The 20,601-nt window shown below is 40.5% G+C and overlaps 2 protein-coding genes and 1 non-coding gene across 3 annotated transcripts in view; 2 read left to right on the top strand and 1 right to left on the bottom strand.

The window, feature by feature from the left end:
- Positions 1–4,946, bottom strand: part of aspm (abnormal spindle microtubule assembly) — a 27,148-nt gene extending 22,202 nt beyond the window's left edge. Inside the window, exons 1-5 of the mRNA XM_022769066.1 lie at positions 4,671–4,946; positions 4,204–4,347; positions 3,518–3,700; positions 2,125–3,451; positions 1,350–1,448 (exon numbers count right to left, since the gene is read on the bottom strand). Of these exons, the coding sequence (XP_022624787.1) occupies positions 1,350–1,448; positions 2,125–3,451; positions 3,518–3,700; positions 4,204–4,347; positions 4,671–4,946 (2,029 nt within the window). The remainder of the gene's footprint in view (positions 1–1,349; positions 1,449–2,124; positions 3,452–3,517; positions 3,701–4,203; positions 4,348–4,670) is intronic.
- A 778-nt stretch (positions 4,947–5,724) lies between these two features.
- Positions 5,725–5,796, top strand: trnah-gug. Its single transcript has one exon. It is a non-coding gene; the product is annotated as a tRNA-His (tRNA).
- Positions 5,797–8,726: 2,930 nt separating this feature from the next.
- Positions 8,727–19,156, top strand: depdc1 (DEP domain containing 1). Its single transcript, XM_022770334.1, has 11 exons — positions 8,727–8,865; positions 9,923–10,188; positions 10,327–10,459; positions 10,651–10,775; positions 11,029–11,159; positions 11,751–11,798; positions 12,157–12,294; positions 14,855–15,027; positions 15,282–15,458; positions 16,465–16,671; positions 17,545–19,156. The coding sequence occupies exons 1-11, from the start codon at positions 8,818–8,820 to the stop codon at positions 17,680–17,682; spliced, it is 1,584 nt and encodes a 527-aa protein (XP_022626055.1). The 5' UTR covers positions 8,727–8,817; the 3' UTR covers positions 17,683–19,156.
- The last annotated feature ends 1,445 nt before the right edge of the window (positions 19,157–20,601 follow it).

Below are 20,601 nucleotides of genomic sequence, written 5' to 3'. Positions count from 1 at the left end.
CATTAACACATCCGTGTCGTGTATGTGTGTTATTATCTCACAGGCAGTAAGCATTGCCCATCAAAGGAGGTTTCTTTCACGCCTTGTGGGGACACTATCGAGTTTGTAAATCACCCTCAACATTTCCTCATCGTCGTACTCATCTCTCTTTTGGTCTCGTGTCCATCGCCGGATGTTGGGCCCATACCGGCAGCGTTCTGAGTATGGTGTGTGTTACCTCTCCTCGGCACTGATGACATGAAGGGCTGTATAATGCACATGCTTCTGCGTCACAATTACACCTATCCACTCACAGCCAAATCAACAGAAAACACTTGACAATTTCATCAAACAGCTTATGCAATCTCTCTCTATTCTCTCGCTCCAGTGAATCTAGCCTTGACCATTGCCTCGCCGAATTGTTGAAACAGCCTTGGACGGCAGGACGACGGCAGCCAGGCGGTTAAATCTTCCGCCGAGCGTGTAAGGTGCTGAAAGCACATCTTTTGTGGGGAGCTTTAGGCACACTGAAGTATGTCCGTTGTTGCAATGGCAGAAGATACAGCACTCACTACACAGGAAAACAAGAAAAAAAAATTTAAGACTTGCACAGACGTACAAAGTCCACTTATACAAACACCTCGAGCGTAGATACTCATTTAAATAGAGAATACCTAAGTGTATTTCAGTTATAAGATCTTCAGCGAGTCAATAAATGAGCCGCGAGCTACTCTAAGAGCAAGATCATTTCTATATTTCTGAAACCAAACACTTGACACTCCTGCCTCCTCCTTTAATTAAGATAAGCTTCCCCCAAGAGCAATGACAGCCTGCTGAATGTTTGAGTGGATGGATGTTACTTTAGCAACTTCAGTGTTGACTTTAAAGTCATCTGGGTGAGGACATAGTTGTATCCACCATGTGAAATCCCCTCTCCTGCTTCTCAATCCACCTCTCATCGTAGAACATGTTCTTGGCGGCAAACGCATCGGGTGCCTAGGTATGGCTGCGAGACAAGGGTAGATGCAGAGGATAAAAATAAATAAAAGTTTAAAGATAGGCAAAAGCAATAATGCTTCTTCTCACATCAGAAAAGCTCATTTTACAATGTCCTGTGTCAAATACCTGTTTGCACGGCTTAATAAAGGTCAGCTTTGACTGCGCTAACTGCTACGACTTTTGCCATCTTCACAGATGAAGCAGCGGTATCATTCAGAGACGGGGCACCTGGGAGAAGCCAGAAAAGAAGGTCGATTTATGCTGGAAAATGAGCAAAAGCTTGTTTCTTCATATGGCCATCACCGGTTTGAGTCTCGGTTTTGCTTTCTGACTTTTGTTAAGATACGAATGTTTTCACATCCTTTTATTACCTCGTGAGGTGGGTTTGGGAGCTTGGAGGCTTTGCTCGGGCAGGAACAGCAGACCGTGTGCTACTTTAGAGATGATGTAGTCACCCGAGCGCACTGAGCCTGCAAAAAAAAACAAGAGCTTAACAGTAAAATACAGAAGGTGCAGAAGCAAGGATGATTTTTAACACAGAAAAGTACCAAAACATCTCTGAAAACAGATTATTCAACAATTTCACGTGACTTTCAACTTCCATTAACATCGATGCATCGATGTACAAAGGCGAATCTGAATATCTAACTGCAGGAAACAACCACCTGCAACCATCAGTTAGTGTGTGTGTAGAAAGAAAATGAGGTAATATACCTTCAAGGCTTTATAATAGAGAATAAGATGAAAATCTCTTTTAATGATTTTACATTACAACGAACATCGACTTGATGCTGGGGAGGTGTTTCTATTATTTAAGCTACACTCATGGATATGAATGAGGTGAAGAAACACCTGTGAGTTTAATGCAAAACAGTTCAACACAAGCACAAACCACATCCTCCTCAACGACCATAAAGTTGAATCTGAAAGGGTTTCATCAAAAACACAACATAATGACCTCAACGAAGGCAGGAATTCCTACAGGACTTTTGTATTAGACTGCATTAGTTGTGGTTCATAAAATGGCAGCTAAGTACACGTCTTGAAACATTAATGCCCTTAAAAGTGCAGATTTAATATTCACTGTATACCCTACATGTAATATCTGAAACAGAAGAAATAACAGACAGACAGTCATTTGCTCACCTGCTGTTCTCTGCTGTTGCCCCTGTGATGCACTTCTCCTCTCCTGCACTGAGGGCTTGGTTTTTCCAGCCGCCACCTTGCTCCTTTTGACCCTGGCAGTTTTCCCGGCGTCCTCTACCGCCGCGTCACTTTTCAAATACTCTTCACTTTTCCTCTTCTTGCTCTTCACTGCCATGTGAATGGGAAATGAGTCCTCTTGAACGGACGGAGGTGCAGAAAGGGTTGGGGGCTGCTCATATACTTTAGGGCTTGATGAGAGGTTGCGGTAAAGAGGAGAAGATGAGCCCGAGGGCGACGGAGAGGTGACGGTAAAAGCAATGGAAGCAGGGGCTGCAGGAGGTGGGGAGGTGACTGAGAAAGAGAAGCGAGTAGGAGGCGCGGATGGAGGGGAGGTGATAGGGAAGGTGATGGGTGTGGCCGAGGTGTGGGGTCGTGGAGTCGGGCTAGAGGAGGTAAACTCCAGGACTTGATGTGTGTCATCACAAAGATGGCTGGTCACCTCAGAGTTTTGCCATCCCTTAGGTCCTGTGTCTGGATCTATAACCGGAAGTCTAGGAGTGTTTGGTCCTGACTCACACTGACTGCTGCTGTCAGACAGCTCGAGTGTTTTCTCCAAGAGCCTTCGTCTTGACTTCTTTATCTTCCTTCCACTCAAACTGTTTTCCTCCACTGGTGCTTTGCTCTTGATCACTGTGGCTGAGGTAAAAGAAGTCTTTTTTACCATTTCCGTGACCTTATCAGCCTCTGAAACAACAACCTCATTCACAACAACCTTTTTGCTGACAAAGAAAGTCAGTCTCGGCTCAGTCGACTCCGTCAGCTCTGGGCTATCGGGTAATGCTTTGAGGACGTTTCTGTCGGGTCCACAGCCGTGGCTTCCACTCTTGGATTCCAGTGAATCTGAGAAATCACAGCTAGAATTAGAGTCTCGAGGACTGGTGTTAATGTGGCTCAGGTCAGAGTCAATGAGGGCCAATGCATCTTTCAAAGATAGAACTGGGGTTCTAGTTAACTCACTGTTAACAGTCTCCACAGCCACAGACTTTACAGTAGCAGGAACTGGGCTGTGTGACTGAATACAAGGCATGAGTTTCTTAAATCTCTCTGGTGTCCCAATAGGTGAAAGCGTCCTATTAAGTATTTTGGTAAGATCTTTGCTTTCAGGTTTGCTCCCCAAGGCATCTGGGCTAGCACACATGCTGCCAGAGTCCATCACCTTTGCGGCTGGGACAAGTAGGACGACGGGAGAGTTCCTCTGAATATGATGGATATTCTCCTGGTCTGACAAGGCCAGAGACTGTTGCCTCTGGTTGGGATTTATAGCCTTCTGTTCCTCTGATTTCCGAGGGTGATCGTCAATGGGACTGTGCTTCGTGAGGGATCTCTCTCTGACAGCTTTGCCCTCATTGAGTGAAGCAAGCGGGCTGCGTGGCTTATCCCGTTTGTACTGCGGCTTTCGGGACACTTGGAAGGTTTTATTGGCTGCCATCTTCAGGGGGGGCTCCATTTTCTTTCTCCTAGGGACAGCTACTTTCTCACCTTCCCTTTTGTTTTTGATTGTGTCCCATAAGCTTTTCTGAAACAAGAAAAAAAGATATGAAGAAATATAAGGATTGACATATATCAATCTTACTGGTACAGGTGAGGATACTCAAAACCTTATGCATCTCCACCTGAAGCACATGGCACTGAAGTTTTCAGTTTCACCAGCATCATCAGTGCCATGTGAGAGGGTGTTTTTCAAGGCTGGTGAGGTCATATTTAAGTGGAACCGCCTTAAGCCAGGCACACTGAAGACATGATCAAATTCATCATTCAAAATCTTTTTTTTTTTTTTTTTTTTTATATCAAAAAATGTCAAAAGGTCACTGGTTTTAGTTTGCCAAAATGTTTCAGAGTTTTGGACTCCTGGTTTGACTATACAAGCAATGTATAGACCATGGCTTTACGAAACTGGAGTATTTTTTTTACACTTTTTTGTTATTTAAAAATCTGACAAATTAATTGAAATTGACTTTGTATGGACAATGTACTTAAATAAGAGTCTGTGGCTGTTAAAAACCTGCATGTGTGGCTTACCTTTTTCTTTTTTGGTGCTTCTGCTCTCCCCAGCAGAACAGCCTGATGCTTGAGGACCCCATTGGCATTGAATATGATGAGCTCTCTGATCCCACCTTCTTCTGCTGGAGTCCAGGTTACTGTCAAACTGAAAGAGCCCTCAGGCTGCAAACACAAAGCACAAGGCAAAATATACCAACTGCAAGTCTTGCAATGGATGCAATGGAAGCGGAGAGATATGTTAACTTAGTTCATGTCTGACTTTTGGCAAAACAAAGCTCCTGGGCTTGGTTTTCAGGCCCTGTGGGACATGCCTATGTCTCCATCATCCTGCTGCAGCTAGAGACAACTACTGCAATGTTATCACAGTTCAGTAGTGTAAATTTAAAGACCATTTATCACAAAGGCTACAGGTTTGGTTCAAACTTCCATTGACTTGAAGGCGTCCCTTCATGTAAAGACAAGCTGTGAGGTAGCTAAGAACCTACCTGAATGGTGAACGTGTTGTGGTCCACAGAGAAGCCTTTAGTTGAGGGGATCCTTTCAACTGTAACCTCCGCTTCTGCATCCTCCGTAGGATTCTCAATTCGCAGAACAGCCGACTTGGATGTCCCCAACTTTACTGTCCCAAATGCCACAAAAGGAGCCTTTGAAAACTGGATCAAACTCAAAATTGGAACATCGTTCTCCTTGTTCGCGTTGCATCTCCTTACTGGACTGAAGTCCAGAAATCCTGTCCGTGTTGAAGTCGCGGTTTCAGCCATTTACGTTAAAATAAAAATAGCGTAATAGCTACTCACATGTTTCGTAGTCAGTTTTTTAAACGCCTAGCAATCCATGTAACCCTCTGCTAACACTGACGGCTTACTAACACTCCGATACCAGCCGACTAGCAAACGTTAAACACGCTTCCTTCAACAACACACCGAAAGACGTTCTAGTTTGAAATTCGGTCGTGTTGTTTAATCAGCCAATCATAAGCGAGGGATGGCTACGTTTTATCCAATGGGTAATGAGAATACAACGAAACCATATGAATACACAGCTCTCAACCAATCAACTATCGACTACATTTTTAAACTGCCATAAACCACGCCCATAGCATGAGAGTAAAACAAAAACTAAGATGTGTCACTCTAATGTTATTTTTTGGCACCATTTAAGCCAAAGAACCCCCTTATCCACTCACTTAGTTAGACAAAATTCCACCGAGAACAGAAATTTATTTTAAAAACCAGAAGTAAGATTTCACTGTACAATATGTATGTAGCGCAAACCGGATAAGTCACTCCACTGTACTAGGATATCGTCCACAAATTTAGTTTGAGAGATGAATCCACCTGCTTATAAGCTCTTTGCCTCAACGTGAACGTTATTGTCCACTCGGGTTTAACTTAGTGTTCGACGTGTTCTAACCTCGTCTTAATTTCTGACTTTATTTCGTATTAATTCATTTTTTAAACCACAAAGTAAATGCGTTCATTCTCACATTAGTGAACTATTGCTCAGGTATTACAGCAAAAATTGTCCGAAGGATAGCTCGCCGTGATCGTATAGTGGTTAGTACTCTGCGTTGTGGCCGCAGCAACCCCGGTTCGAATCCGGGTCACGGCATTTTTTGTTGAGAACACACATTTCCCTCAATACCAGTCTTGACAGATAGAAATTACCCTGAAAATAGACCTTATTAGAGAATTGTTGACTGAATCTGCAGTGTTAAATTACATGCAAAACATCTGTGTTCAAAATGTAACTATTTCTTTGCCAGAATTAATAACTTTTAATTATTCTACAAACTGATGTAGGTAAAATCTTTAGTCTGCCAAACATGAACAGAGTAACCTCCCCATGGAGCCTTGGGCAAAGATTTATTGTTGGACCCCTATACTGACTCTCACCACATGTTTCATTATTTTCCCAGACACCCACAAACCAAGCTGAAATGATTTGTTGATTAAAAGATAAGTCGATTGACAGAAATTAGTTATTTATTGTTTGTTTAATCGGTTATTTAGGTTATGGATTCATCATATAAGTAATTTTTAGCAAAAATGTAATTGCACAAACCTATATAAAATAGTATTTGTATTGAGTATTTACAATATTTATGAAAACTATGACAGTAAACTCAACATTTTCAGGTTTATGATTATTGGTCAGACAAAACAAAAACTGTTTATGTCAGCTCGGGATGCAGGGAACTCAGGGAACACCAAAGCAAATTCCTTGTATGTTGAAAACCTACTTGGCAATCAATCAGATTCTGATTCTGATATTGGTGGACATTTTTCACTATTTCCTGACATTATATACAATGGATGATCAATCAATTAGTAAAGGAAATAATTGTCAGATGTATTGATAATTGGAAGGATTTACTAATAATGAAGATAGTTGGTTACAGCCTTACATTACACCTATGATTGATAATACTCCCTTTCCATTGGTTTTCTGTTTGTTAATTACGTGATAAACAAAAATAATGGAAGAAATCTAACAGCAGAACTTTATGATTTAGGCCTTGAATCTAGATTTTCACACAGAATCACTTCAGTGGTGCAAATTTATAACAGCTTTAACCCATTTATGTTGACCTAAATTAAAGTAAACCCAGGGCTTTTGGGGAAATTCTTATACATGATTCAATGATAATAATAACTTATTTATTATTTACTTTTATTCACTTAACAATTGTCAAAAGCAATTTGAATTACTTTAAATACTGCTAGGTAGCTTGTAAATTTGTAGTGGAGTAAAAAGTGCAACATATGCATCTGAATTGTACTGGAGTAGAAGTAAATGTACTTAATAACTTTTACCTCTGCACAGATCTCAGTTTTCCTTCCATAAATATTCCATACATGAAAGGAGTGGCTGGAGATTTTCAAATGGAAGACACTCATGATGGCCAGCTGGGGGCAGCCTTGCTCATGTGTTCAGTATTAGTCCAAAATGTATCATCCCAATGTAGCAATCAAAGCCCTGTATTGTATTCAAGCTTCATATGTCATCTCTTGCAATAGATATTGAGGTATGAGTATTGTGAGTAATGAAAATGACTATAATACAGTGTATATTAGTGCCAGTCAGATAGATATACAAAAATCAGTTTATTATCTGTATTATCTATACTTATTTATTTTCTGTCTTGTGTCTGTGTATCACCTTTTGTGGATAGGCTACTCTACTTTTTACTGAGTCTTGATGTGTACCACAGCACCACTACCACAGCAAGTGAGATTGAATTCACACTCAAATAGTTTGGCCACATCAGTTTACAGCAGTAAACTGGATTTATAGATGTTAGTGTACTGTTTGCAGATATTAGCATGTCTATAGCAGTGGCCAGAGTTGGACCCACCTCCCCTTTGGGAATGTCTCTATCCTCCACCGTCTTTTTTGTCTGACCCTCACCACACTCTCTTTGTCTGTTAAGATATGCTAATGTAATTCAATGTATTTGTGAATACAAGACTTGACTCCCTAGTTGCCCTGCTGACACTGCAGTTCCAGCTCCCTACTCTGACAGGCAAACTGGAGCACACACACAGCAATGATTAAAATTTTGGTTATACACATAGGGTTGGTTCAGCTTGAGCAGGGCTTTTAAGGGTAGTTTACTGTGTGAGTGTTGATGATGATTGAGGTCAAATGAGAAAAAAAAATTACTTTTGCTGGACTATTAACTATTATAGTCAAAAGAAGGGTTTCTCTTATTAATGGATTATAAGTGATCTATACAGCATTAGTAAATTATTTGTTATACAACAGTTAGTTCCGACCAAGCAATTTGATTAGACAAGAGGCATTCCATGACAGCAATGGGACTTTTAACTACATGTATCACTCCGCCTTACAGGTGTTCTTTTAACCGTTAATTTGGATTGCATTAACGGTCGTTATCTATCTAAGATTGTAACAAACATTGCACCGCAAAGGTGAATATATTTTCAGAAATAACATTTGAATTACATTATCTACGGTCGTCAGAATAGGATGAAGGGAACGAAAGAACCCTAAAAACGGCGCACACCTCCAGGTGCGCTCAAATGAGGACGTTAGGTCACGAAACTTTTAATGTATAGCTTAGCAACAGTCCAGTACCAGTCCAGTTGCTAACTATTGTTACCTATTACCTGTTAACTATTGTTAACTATTTGTGTTGGTGTAGCCAAATAAATGATGAAATAAATAAAGAAATTATTATCTGTCGTTGCTTATTACTGTTAACTAATATGGCGCTGGTAGAACTGTTGTATTCGACCGAATCACAGCCGTGCTGAAATTCAGTACACCATCACCCCCTCCTGTGTGACATTGCTTAATTAATCATTAATAAAGCAATGCATTACAACCTTTAAACCCTTTACAAATGTTGCCTTGCTGCCTCGCTAATTGTTTTGATCCTCCACCCTCTTCAGTTCGAGGCTGGTCATGTGACCCTCGTGCCATCCAATCCCGTGCGAGAAGACGTCGGCTCGTAATTTTGAACAGACTGAGAGCAGCCAGCCGGAGCTGAGTTTCAGCAGAGCTGGCAGCACGACACCGATAATTCCCATCCCCGAGTAATGGATATTTTTACCTCCTCTCACATCGGATGAAGTGAAAACATTAGCGCTTTCTTTAGTGATAAGTATGAGTTCTCATATTATCACCCCTGGACCGTACCGAGCAACAAAACTGGTAAGTTTTAACGTTGACCGTTAACTAGCTAAAAGCTGGCTAACAGCTAATTTATGTGGAAAATTGCAGTCAACAGTACATTAACTAACAGTAACACACCTTACACTTTCTTGTGGGGGTTTCTTATTGAATGCGATAATTAAATTAAATTTTATCATTATTATTCCTACTACTTAACCCAGCTCCTTATGAGTTCTGTTGCCCGGTATATGACTTTCCTCAACGCTTAACTTAAATGTGTTTCAAACTTCCTAGTTATATCCCAGGCCAGCGACTCGTTAGTGTTTAAACCGCCCTCTATTTTGTAAACGTTTTACACGTTTTGCACGCTTCATTTTTACACAGATATTTTTTTAAATCTTCAACCACAATCTAAACTCATCCTTACTCTGGTTAATGTCAGATCTAAACTCATAATTAAACTAATAAAACAGAAAGCCACTGTACAGTAAGTCAGAATGTGAACAGAGATAAGTATGATAAGTGTAACCAATATGGGTCAATAAGTCTTGGTTCAAAGGGCTGCAACAAAATTTTAATCGATTGATAAATGTGATGATTGCTCCTTTCTGCAAAATATCAGAATATAGTGGAAAACCCCCCTCACAGTTTCCTGGTTCAAGGACAAGCAATTTGATGTCTTTCTCCCAACTTAAGATGTGAAACCCATATGTATCAATTTATCATCAATTGCATAAAACAGAAAAATGGCTAAATCTGACATTTTAAAGACTTGAAACAGCTAGACCTGAAACAAATGGTAAATTAATTGATTTGTCAGATAGAAAGATAATATAACAATTTTGATACTGGTAAATGGTTATTTTGTCAAGCAGAAATCTGTGAGTCTTTTTTTATTATTATTTGGTAGTTTTGAGGCTTTTGGTCTAACAGAACGAGACTTTCTCCTTCTGTAGAGCAACTTATCTTTGGCAAATTTACATAGACTAAACAATTAATAAAAACTCAATTATGAAATTAATCTTCGGTTGGAGCCCTAGTCAGCTTGATGTGGACAGCTTAGTCAATACTAAACTCTATCTCTGTCATCTTTCAGTGGAATGAAGTCACACGTCTGTTTCGGGCTGGCATGCCTCTTAGGAAACACCGCCAAAACTTCCGGCACTATGCCTCCTGCTTCACTGCCTCTGCTGCTGTGGAGTGGCTGCACCAGCTGCTCTGTAGCAACAGCAATTTTGGCCCTGATGTCACCAGGCAACAGACGGTACAGCTCCTGAAGAAATTTCTGAAGAACCATGTGATTGAAGATGTGAAGGGTCGCTGGGGCACTGAGGATCTGGAGGACAACAACTCACTGTACAGGTAGGTAGGGTTTTGGAGAAACTTGTTGCAAAATTATTGAATAAAGGAGAAGATTAAATCTAGAAATCTAGAAAAATGGATGTTGATTGTGTTCTGCCACACCAAATGACACACTCCTTGTCTTCTCTCTTTCCCCAGATTCCCATCCACTTCTCCTCTTAAACCAATTCCCCGCCCAGCCCCCAGCTCCATAAAGAAAAGACCTTCATTCAGGGACAAAGAGGGTTTCTTCAGGTTTAGGAGTATCAAGAAGAACGAGAAGGAGACACAAGTGAGTGGAGTGGATATGAATTTTTGTATCAGTCTTCTCATATGTACATTTAAGTTCGAAAATTGAATGCATACTATTATTTATACATCATATATCAGTCATCAGTTTGAAAGCATGGTTTAAAAAGAGAGGAAAAGATTATGTATTATCTATTATGTAACATTGGTAAATTTTTTATTTGTCCCTTTAAGGAGAATGTAGATCCTTCCCTCCCAGCAGAGGAAGAGAATCAGCCAACAGGAGAGCAGCAGCTGCTGAGACGAGAGCTGACAGTAGAAGACGAACAGGACATCTGGAGAGACATCACCCTGACCCAGTATAAACGCATACATTGAGCTGAAAGCCTTTTTACTTTTTCTGTTACATACACCTTTACTGCATGGCTTATTTTATTTTTCATGTTGAAGTCACAAGTATGTCACAAATACACATCTTCTTATCCTTAGATAACCTGTAGAATAATGAAGAAGAGCAAATCTGGCCTAAGACACGAGCAATGACTGATGTCCAGAAAGTAGATGAATAGGACGATTTTCTTGTCTAACTAATGCTTATGTGTTATGTTTCAGCCTGCAGAGGATTCTAGGTGTTGCATCTCTTGATGAGGTTTTAAACCAGCGTTACGTAAACCCACAGAACATCATCCATAATATGACCAAAGTCAACAAGCATGGAGTGGTCACGCTGGACGACAAGACCAGTAGGTTTATAAATTTGCAAAATAACATTCACATCAGCAGCCAGCAAGCCTAAAAAATCATCATAAAGTGCGATGGTAGTTAAAGGTCCCATATTTGACACTTTTCTGGTGTTGTATTTGAAGTGTTGAGATCCATAAGAAGATATATTTGTGGTTTTAAGAACCAAAAACCATCTCAATGTAGTTTTACATATTCTCTCTCAGGCTTCTCTCTGGAGCTCTAGTAACAGGTTGGCAGGCCAATCAGAAGAGAGGCTCTGAGCCTCTCTTCTGATTGTCTGACTATTTTCTGAATGATTGAAAAACCTATAGCAGATTTCAGGGAAACACTCAGAAACACCAAATCCTGCAAGGCTGGATGGTGGGTCGAGGTGAGCGGAGCTTGGGGTATGGCTGTGAGTGATGACTAATTTGTTGTGACATCACAAAGTTACAGAAGTCCTGATGGCTTGTTTCAATACTTTAAAACAGTATTAATATAGCTTTATGATTAAAAAAAAAGACATGGGAATCCCACATGACTTAGACTATTGGAAACAGTACAATATACAGTAACTGGTGACCAGTCTAATCTGTCAGTTATCTCTCTAGATGACCTTCCACACTGGGTTTTGTCTGCCATGAAGAGCCTGGCCAACTGTGAGTAGCAAACTACAGATGCCTCTGCATGTCCTGCATGAACATTGCTAAGAATTGTTGCTAACAGCTGGGAAAAATGTTTTTTCCTATTTGATGCATACTTTTCCAACGCCTACATTTAGACATAAATGCCTTTGGAGAACTTTACATGCTGCAGTTTCTTCTAGGAATCCCTGAATGCAACATTCAGTAAAATAAGCACTTTGATATTTTGAATTCTCTGCGAAGTTAGAAAATGAAAACTTCTACATACTCGTACATACTTTGTCTTGGGTTTATGAATGTAATTTGAGAAGTGTAAGCTTTGTAATGTCCTTCACTCTCATGATAGCTGCAGTATCCTGCTGTTAATTTCCAGGGCCAAAGTACGACAGCGCACAGCCGTCATATCCCGGCTTTGAGAGAGATGTCTTCAAAACAGTGTCTGATTACTTCTACAGCCTTCCACAGCCGTTACTCACATACGAACTGTATGAACTGTTTATCAACGTCCTAGGTAAGTGGGCTACTTCCTGTTACTCCCAACCAATAAAAAAGCAGCTAACTCGATGTCCTTTGTAGAAGCCACTTGTTGTGTTACAGGGAAATGATGCTCAAACAGAAATTTCAGGATCTTGTTTTGTCAGTCATGTTAACATTCTGTTTCCAGTATGTGGTTGTCTGGTTTGACCTCTAACAGTGCCTTTTGACCCCTAACAGAGGTTTTGGTTGTTGTCACTTCTGTTCTTGCGCTCTCTGTGTTTTTGTGTATGCTTGTTATGTGTTGTCTCTGACCAACTGATGATTCTGTATGTGCAGTAAAGGTTTAAACTAACTAAACCCTCTCCCTCCTCTCTACTGTCTGCTTGCACTGACACTCTGCCTGCTCCGCTTGGCCCTCTCTGCCTTTGCATCTGTTCTCAGTGTTTTGTGGGTATGTTGCAGCACCCACCACACACCAACGTGGGAAACGCAAGAAGTCTGACCTTCCCTCAGTCCCCCCTCCAGCCAAGGCATCATTTCGCTCAACAGAGTGTCTCCTCCTGTCACTGCTCAGACAGGGGACATGTGATGAGACAGAATCGCCCATGAGAGAGGTGCTTGGTGGGAAACTTAAGTCACGGCTGGCGGCACTGAAAGGAGGTGGTGCAGGTGACTGTCAGTTAGGTGGCAGCTGCCTGAGCCTTAGTACAGTTGTTTCCACGAGACGTCAAACCAGGAGTTGCTCACTGGAAACCATCCTTGATGACTCTGCCCCTCTCACCCGGCAACAGCTGTTCCTGTCCAATGACAGCCTGGCTTCCTGCGCCTATAGCAACAGGAGTCAAGATGACAGTTCTGCCATCACAACACATTACAGTCATTCAGACATTACATCTTCATCCAAAGCGGCCCCTGTTTCTAGTGAAGACGCCCCGGGAGGTACAACCAGAAGCCGACTGTCTGCATTTTCTATGGCTGGACTGTCAGTCGCACAGAGGTCGCGTTCCTTGCGGCCACTCAGTGTAGGCAGCTGTTTGGACATGGTCATAGAAACCAAGGAGGAAGATGTCAAAGAGACCAAGTGGCAGGGCCGAGCAGCCAGCTGCCTCAATGTAAACACTCCTGCAGACCAGCAGCACTCCTCCTCAGCTTCACGCCCTCCCTCGTTGTCCTCCTATCATCCTTTCTCTTCTTCCTATCACCCTTTCTCCTCCCTCTCTTCAACTGCTATGGCCAAAGTACAAGGGTCTCATGCTACTACAGGACCCAGTGGGCCTAGACCCGCCTCCAGTACCTCTAATCTTTGGATGCTTCCTGCCCCTGCTGTTGTCCGGCGCTGCCTCAGCTCTCTGGATGTATCCAAGCCATCTCGACCTGTTTCACTGTTCAAACCTCCTGTCTGTGTGCCCACCAGCAGCTCCCAGCCCCCTCAACCCAAACCTGAGCACAGTAAGACCCTCTCCCCTCTACCTGTCTGTCTGCTTGTCTGTTGATGCCTAATTATGCTAACTCCATCTAACATCTAACCACAACTAGTATGCAAGGTTTTTACTCAGTTTTAACCTAGAAATCCCTTTGAAATCAAAGGATGAAGCTGAGATTTGAGTTGAAGAGTTACAGAAAATTTTGGTCGTCTGAAGCTCTGGAAACCTATATATTGGTGATTAGTACAGTTATGGTGGTCGTGATGAAAGAGGCGCTGAAAGAACACGAGAGTTTAGGTACTATTTGATGATTCCTGGATGTACAGATACTGTATTGTTTAAGAAGCAAAGAAAAACACGTGTCTGAACACAAGGTGTTTGCATAGTGCTGTTAAAATAATTAATAATAAACCAGGTAATCCTGACCTACAGCCTCCAGCATTGATATCTCCTGGAGCTTCAGATGCATTCATAAAATATGATACAGGAATAATGTTGAAAATGCAAAAACTATATTTTGTTTTTATCCAGAAAATGTTTCTTTGATTATATTCAAATAATGCATATCAAATCAAGGACTCTGTCCATGCTCACTAACTGCACTGGTGGCCTGAAGATGAGAATACTGATAGAGTCACCACAACGTACCGCCCAGCCACCAACAGCAGCACATGTTCAAAGGGCACCTATCTTTGTACGTTGTGAAGAACATTTTCTACTGTTTGGCAAATATCTATTTTCAACATTCTTCCTATAACATATTGTATGAGTGTATCTGTGAGTGAAATGTCTGAGGCGATATCCATGCAGGACCATGATGTCCTAGAGCAAAGCTATGAACTGGGATGTTTTAGTTTGCATACTACATTACATGTTACTTTTGTAAATTTTACCTGACTCATTTTGCACCATAGCTGTAGTTCATTAATCTTGTCATCCATCCATTAATCCATTCATCCATCATTTGTCTGATCTAGTGAATGTGATGTAGCAGTGATGGATGAATGTGGTCAAGAAGAGTGGGTCTACTGCATATTTTTTTGTTGTTTTGTTATGGATTGCATTTTGGAATTCACCTTCCTCTGTGATCATTACTATGTAACTGCGTGTGTGTGTGTGTGTGTGTGTGTGTGTGTGTGTGTGTGTGTGTGTGTGTGTGTGTGTGTGTAGGCCTTCCCCAGCCTCAGTGTGAGCGTGTAGCCATCGAGGCCCTGCAGCTTTGCACCCTCCTGCTCCCCCCGACCTCCCGCAGGAAGTTGCAGCTCCTCATGAGGATGATGTCACGCATCAGCCAGAATGTGGACATGCCTCGCCTCCACCCCGCCATCGGCACCAGAACGCTGGTGAGGAACTAAACTGTTGTGACAGTCTTGTAGAACTAACGAACAACATACGCGTTTGTTTCCTGTAGTAGTAATTTCAATCTTCTGGGGATCAGTGACATCTTACTGTAGTCAGTCACAGTTATTCATTTTATTTATTTTTTAATCACATTTAGATTTTTCTTTACATATATTCATTTATGTGGCTTTTTTTTTTTAACTGTTTGTCCTCCTTCACCTGTCTCTCTATCTGTTTTCTGTCATTCTTGTTTCAGATGGTTCATACCTTTTCAGGCTGTGTCCTCGGCAGCGCTGAGGAGTGTGATTTGGACGAGCTGTTAGCCACAAGGCTGGTGTCATTTCTAATGGACCATCAAGAAAGCATCCTCTCAGTTCCTGAGTACCTGCGCAGTGCTATCAATGATCACATACAGTATCTGCGCACAGTACAGGTACACCTTTAAACTGTTGCAGTATACTGTATGCATCCTGTGTGCATATGGACAAATGATAATAACGTTTAGTAAAAATAAGAGCAAGTGAGCTCAAAATCTTTCACTTTTCGCACTGTATGTACTATATGTCCTATTTTTAGAAAACACTTAAATGAATATTTCTCTATGAAGATATTCACACATCCAAATGTCGTTAGTTATGATCATCCTAACGTTTCAGTCATTGGGATGATCATTAAGTTGTGATGCTGAGCAAAAGCAGTGTGTGTGATATTCTTAATCGACTTCAATGACTGTTAAATTATCTTACGATTACAAGCTATTCAGTGACCAGTAATTAACAATTCTGTTGTCAACTGAATCTAAAACAACTGAGCCAGACTCACTTGACACTTTTTACATCCGTGGAGTTGACTAAAGAGGAGTTTTACATCACCTTTCTTTTTTCTCTCTTTATTAGCTTTTAGAGTAGAAAAAAAAATAACAAAACAAAATTAAAAGCATATGAACATGAAGACCTTTTTAATCATGAAGAAAAAAATCATGCATACATAGACAGTGAGAGCTTGAAGGACAGACTAGAATGTGTTTCAGGTGCATGTTTACACAAAGTTTGGTCTGAAGGTTGAGACGAGTTATAGTTTTTGTCTTCTTGGGCTCTTAAGTTGAAAGTCATTCTCTCCATGGCATAAAGATTGAACACGGTCCATTCAACAACATTAGGTATTTCTTTTTTTCAGCCATTTCCTCATCAGAGATTTCTTACAAGCCATCAATAGAACTTTCTTTCTCTCTAATTTAATCAAGTACATCATCTCAAAACTCTAACTCTGGTTAGAAACCACTTTCTAACTTTGGTTAGAAAGATAGTTTCCAGGATGCTGTGAATTTTACTCCAAAATGGAGCCACAGAGGAGCAACTCCAAATGTCTGAAAATGACTCACATCTTTATTCCTACAAGAGCTCCATTTTTTTTTTTTTTTTTAACTGTTCTGACGGCAGGTCCCCATCGATGGTGTTTCTGATATTGATGCCGGCGATCCAGTTTGCGCCCCAGTGCCTGTGTTTGCGTTCTGCCGTCAGATAAGCGGTGCTGAGTTTGAACAGCAAAAGCTGGCATCTTCCCAGAAGGCCATGGAGGAGTTACTGGAGATCCTGCTGACAGACCAAAACATCACTGAGAAGGACAGACGCAAGAAACTGAAGCAGGTAACAAAATACTCCTCTAATGCTTAGTCAATAGTTATATTACTATTTTCACACAGTGCTTAATTTAACTGGATATAGCAGGAAGTGTGTGTTACAGAACCAAACTGACATTGGATTTTAAGCAGATGTTTATAAGTGAACTTTTTTTTTTAATCAGGGAATGATTTCAGCTGATATTTGTTTTTCCAACATAACAAAAACATTTTTGATGCCTTAGATTTGATTATTAAAGAGCTGTGACCAAGATACAGCATGAACTAAGCACGATTTCTACCGTAGAAGAATTCACTTCACATTCACAGCTTCACTTAAATTTCTTGTTACTTATCAGCCAACATATACGCTGATACCAATATATCTGCTAATATCGACTTGTTTGTCAGCCCAGCTGATTAATCAGCTACATTTAGCTTGGCAGTTTTAACAACTTCCTTTTCATAAGGTGTTGATGCTGGATGGGTATCTGTCTTTTGTTGATATCCAAAATAAGTCATATTTGCCCCAGGTACCAGTCTATCTACCAGTAAAGTCATTTTGCTGACATTTGTTTGTAACTTACTATCGAATTGTCATTCATAATATTTTTGCAGTATTTTCAGATGTCTTCAAATTCAGAAATTCTGAGTTTCAACTACGAAAGAAAGTAATGTATATTTTACTCAAAATATTAACCTTGCTGCAGTGATGTAGACATTTACTCCAGGGCGTGTCAGTACACTGTGACATCACAGCTGGCTGCAGTTACATGTGCAAAAAAGTACCCGGTGAAACTGAACTTCAAATCAGAAAAGCCATCGACATGCTGCTTTTCAGACGGATTTTAAGGCCCACACGCACGTGCATCATGAGTTTGATCATCTCTGTTTCTTTTAGTTTCAGAAGCAGTACCCAGACATCTACAGTCGTCGGTTCCCCCCCTCAGACAGGGAGAGCAAGGCAGACAACAAGCCAAAGATTAAACCTCCCCTCATCAACATCAAGAAGACCAAAGCTTTCAGCATCAGGAACTAAACTAACCAAGTGTCATCGGTGTAGAAGCCACAGTCATTACATCATTTTTGCTGCACTATAACTGCACTGACGCTGCGCTCCTAAGAGATTTGTAAAAAACGTTCTCTTCTCTTTGCAGCCATTAACTTTACATTGTTACATTGGAAACACTGTTATTCCTGTTGTGTCTCGTGAATGGGGTTATAAGAGAGTTAGTGCAGGCTGGGAGACTTCTACAATGGTTAATGTGTGTATTCATGTGTGTATGTTTGTGATGTGTGTTGACAGCTTAGTAAGATGAAGGCAGGTGGACAGACAGTAGCTCCTTAGAGCAGTTCATATTGATTATTGTGTTCACGTATAACATGGTTTTATGAAGCAGGGTTTTTTGTTAAATGTTCTTTGTGTTTAGTGAGATCTGTTTACCCATTTCCTTCTCACCCCACCTTCATTCTCTATTGCTAGGTAATATAATACTGACATACGTGTGTGTGTGTGTGTGTGTGTGTGTGTGTGTGTGTGTGTGTGTTTGTATGTGTAGCTTCAGAGTGCATTTTGGGAGAAATATATGCAATTCTGGGATCACTTCTCCACATGGGAATAACTAGATTATAGATTAATTTATAAGTGATGAAACTGGGAGTAGTGTTAGAAATATCTTTGCTTGAAGTCTTTTTGTCATGTTAACCATGTTTTTATAGACTTAACTAAATGTTTTATATCATAGATTCTCAAGTTTTATTTGAAATGCTTGTTAGTTTTGAACCTTCCCTTTTTCTCAAATTTTATGTCTCGTCATTCTTGTCTTTTGCCTCTAGGGTTTTCTGTTGCTTTCATTTGTGTGTGTGTGTTTTTTTGTTTTGTTTTGTTTTTTAGGTTTTCCGCAAGAGAGCTCTTTTGAGTTTCATAATCTCCAATTTTTCATGTTCAACTCAACTTTCATAGTTCTTGTTTGTGTGTTTCGTCTCGAATACATCCCTGGTTAGTTTATTGGATAGAGCAATGATTTGCACTGGGTTTAGGCACTGTGAATGGCGAGCAAGCTAATGTCAATCATCAGAATTGTTAATTTATACATATTTAATGCATGTTAGACACCCTAAAGACGGTTTCACCAGACATCTGTCATATTTTGGGGAAATGGTTGCTACGGCTAATACTTAAAGTCTCATGAGATTACAATGAGAGTAGTTGATGGCTAGTGGCATCCATTAATTTTACCAATGGATTTTAAGATGACGTGCAGTAAAGAACCCACATTATGTCAGGTGTTTGAGGAAACTAAAACTTGACTCAAAATGCCAAGCTTTGTTTTTATGTCTTAGGCTGTATGAAGTATTAGTTCTATCTGATGTATGTGTATTTGTCTATACCTCAGATCAAATGGTGTGTGTGTGTGTAACCATGTGCGCACTCATCAGCAGTGTTTTTGGCAAAGACCTTTACAGAGGAATGTATGTTATACACTTCCTCTACATTGTTTACTATGCAAAGTCCTGGGAAATAAACTTGTTCTGTTTGTATGGCTTAGTCCCGTTCTCTATTTGTGATTGTGTGTGCGCACCTTGCTGTAACAACTGCAAGTTTTTAAATGAGTCAGTTCATCTAAACTGCTTAGTTGGAAGTAATTGTAAAGGTTAACACATCAAAATCTCTTGTGCAAGTGACCGTTACACTGTAGAAGTGGGTATATTCTATGGTGTAGCAGTTTGAAATGAACCACAATTCAAAAGGATGGTTGATTAATTAGATACAGGTTGATTTCATTGTTGTGGTCTACTTTTACTTTGCTGCAGCTCCATTATTAGGCCAGTGAAATACACTGAGCTCATTTGTGATTCCTAGAGGATGAAGTAGTGGCAAGAAAAATAACCTTTTGGAATTACCAGATTTTCTGCATTGATTGGTCATAAAATGTGATCTGATCTTCTAATCAGTTCATGCTGAGGGGAACATGAAAATCTGAGCCGAATTTCATCAAAATCTATCCAATAGCTGTAGAGACATTTTACTTAAAACCACAAATATCAACTCACGTGACACTGCAGGGAAAAGACAGGGGACCATCACAGCAGGATTAATCCTCTGTGGACCATGAATGTTTGTATAAAAGTTCATGGCAATCCATCCAACAGTTAACATATTTCTGTCTTGACCAAAGCTGTGGACCCTGAGATCGCCATCCGTAGATCCAGGTTACTATAGCACAGCTAAAAACAATGTACTATCGAATGCAGTTCCAAAAAAAGTATAAAACAAAAACAAATAGCTCACGTCCTGAGGTATAGTCTTTGGTTTTTTTGGTCTTTTAAGTGGGAAAAATGATTAGTATGCCATTCACTGTCTCCGACACAAATAACTGGGGTGGGATGAGCATTTCAGACAGTTGGGGCCGTTAGCAGGACCTCAGACTTTTTTGTTTTGTTCACTAATTTACAGGCAGGAACCAGCATCAGTTGTCTTCAACTTGCACTCAGCAGCATCGAGACACACTAGATGACAGATTACTGCTTTTTTTTTTTTTTTTTTAACCCTTATTAATGAAACCATTTGTTTAAAAATTCACCCTTTCATTCATTTCTATTCAACATTCAGCTTTCATTTATCAAAATGACAGAACACAAAAAGATAAACACTGTTAATCATTCACTCTCTCCCCCTCTTCTTGCTGCTCCCTAGCTCCAGACTTAGCCACTTAAAATATTTGAAGCTGTGTTTCTTGAAGCTGTCTGGAACTAATTAGACAGGGTTCTCTTTCTACATACACATCCACATTCAAACAACACCAGCATACAGGCTTTTAAAAGCTGACTTTATTAGTTTGACCCACATCATCTGTAGGTGTGTGAGTGTTTGAGTTTCTCAGGTTGACAAAGAGCTAGTTTTGGGGCCTGGAGAACACTCTGCATGAGGCTGAGGGCCAGACGGCTGAAAGGAGAC

Source organism: Seriola dumerili, unplaced genomic scaffold (assembly GCF_002260705.1).
Source record: "Seriola dumerili isolate Sdu_G_001 unplaced genomic scaffold, Sdu_1.0 BDQW01000002.1, whole genome shotgun sequence".
NCBI lineage: Eukaryota > Metazoa > Chordata > Actinopteri > Carangiformes > Carangidae > Seriola > Seriola dumerili.
Note: the sequence above shows the minus strand (reverse complement) of the source record. Positions and strands in the feature narration are given on the sequence as shown.

Bases quoted from the DNA above. Each gene is read 5' to 3' on its own strand.
- depdc1 (XM_022770334.1), top strand. From the start codon at position 8,818: ATGAGTTCTCATATTATCACCCCTGGACCGTACCGAGCAACAAAACTG. The intron at 11,160-11,750 runs GTAGGTTTATAA...TTATCTCTCTAG, and splicing joins CACGCTGGACGACAAGACCA to ATGACCTTCCACACTGGGTT. The intron at 12,295-14,854 runs GTAAGTGGGCTA...GTGTGTGTGTAG, and splicing joins ACTGTTTATCAACGTCCTAG to GCCTTCCCCAGCCTCAGTGT.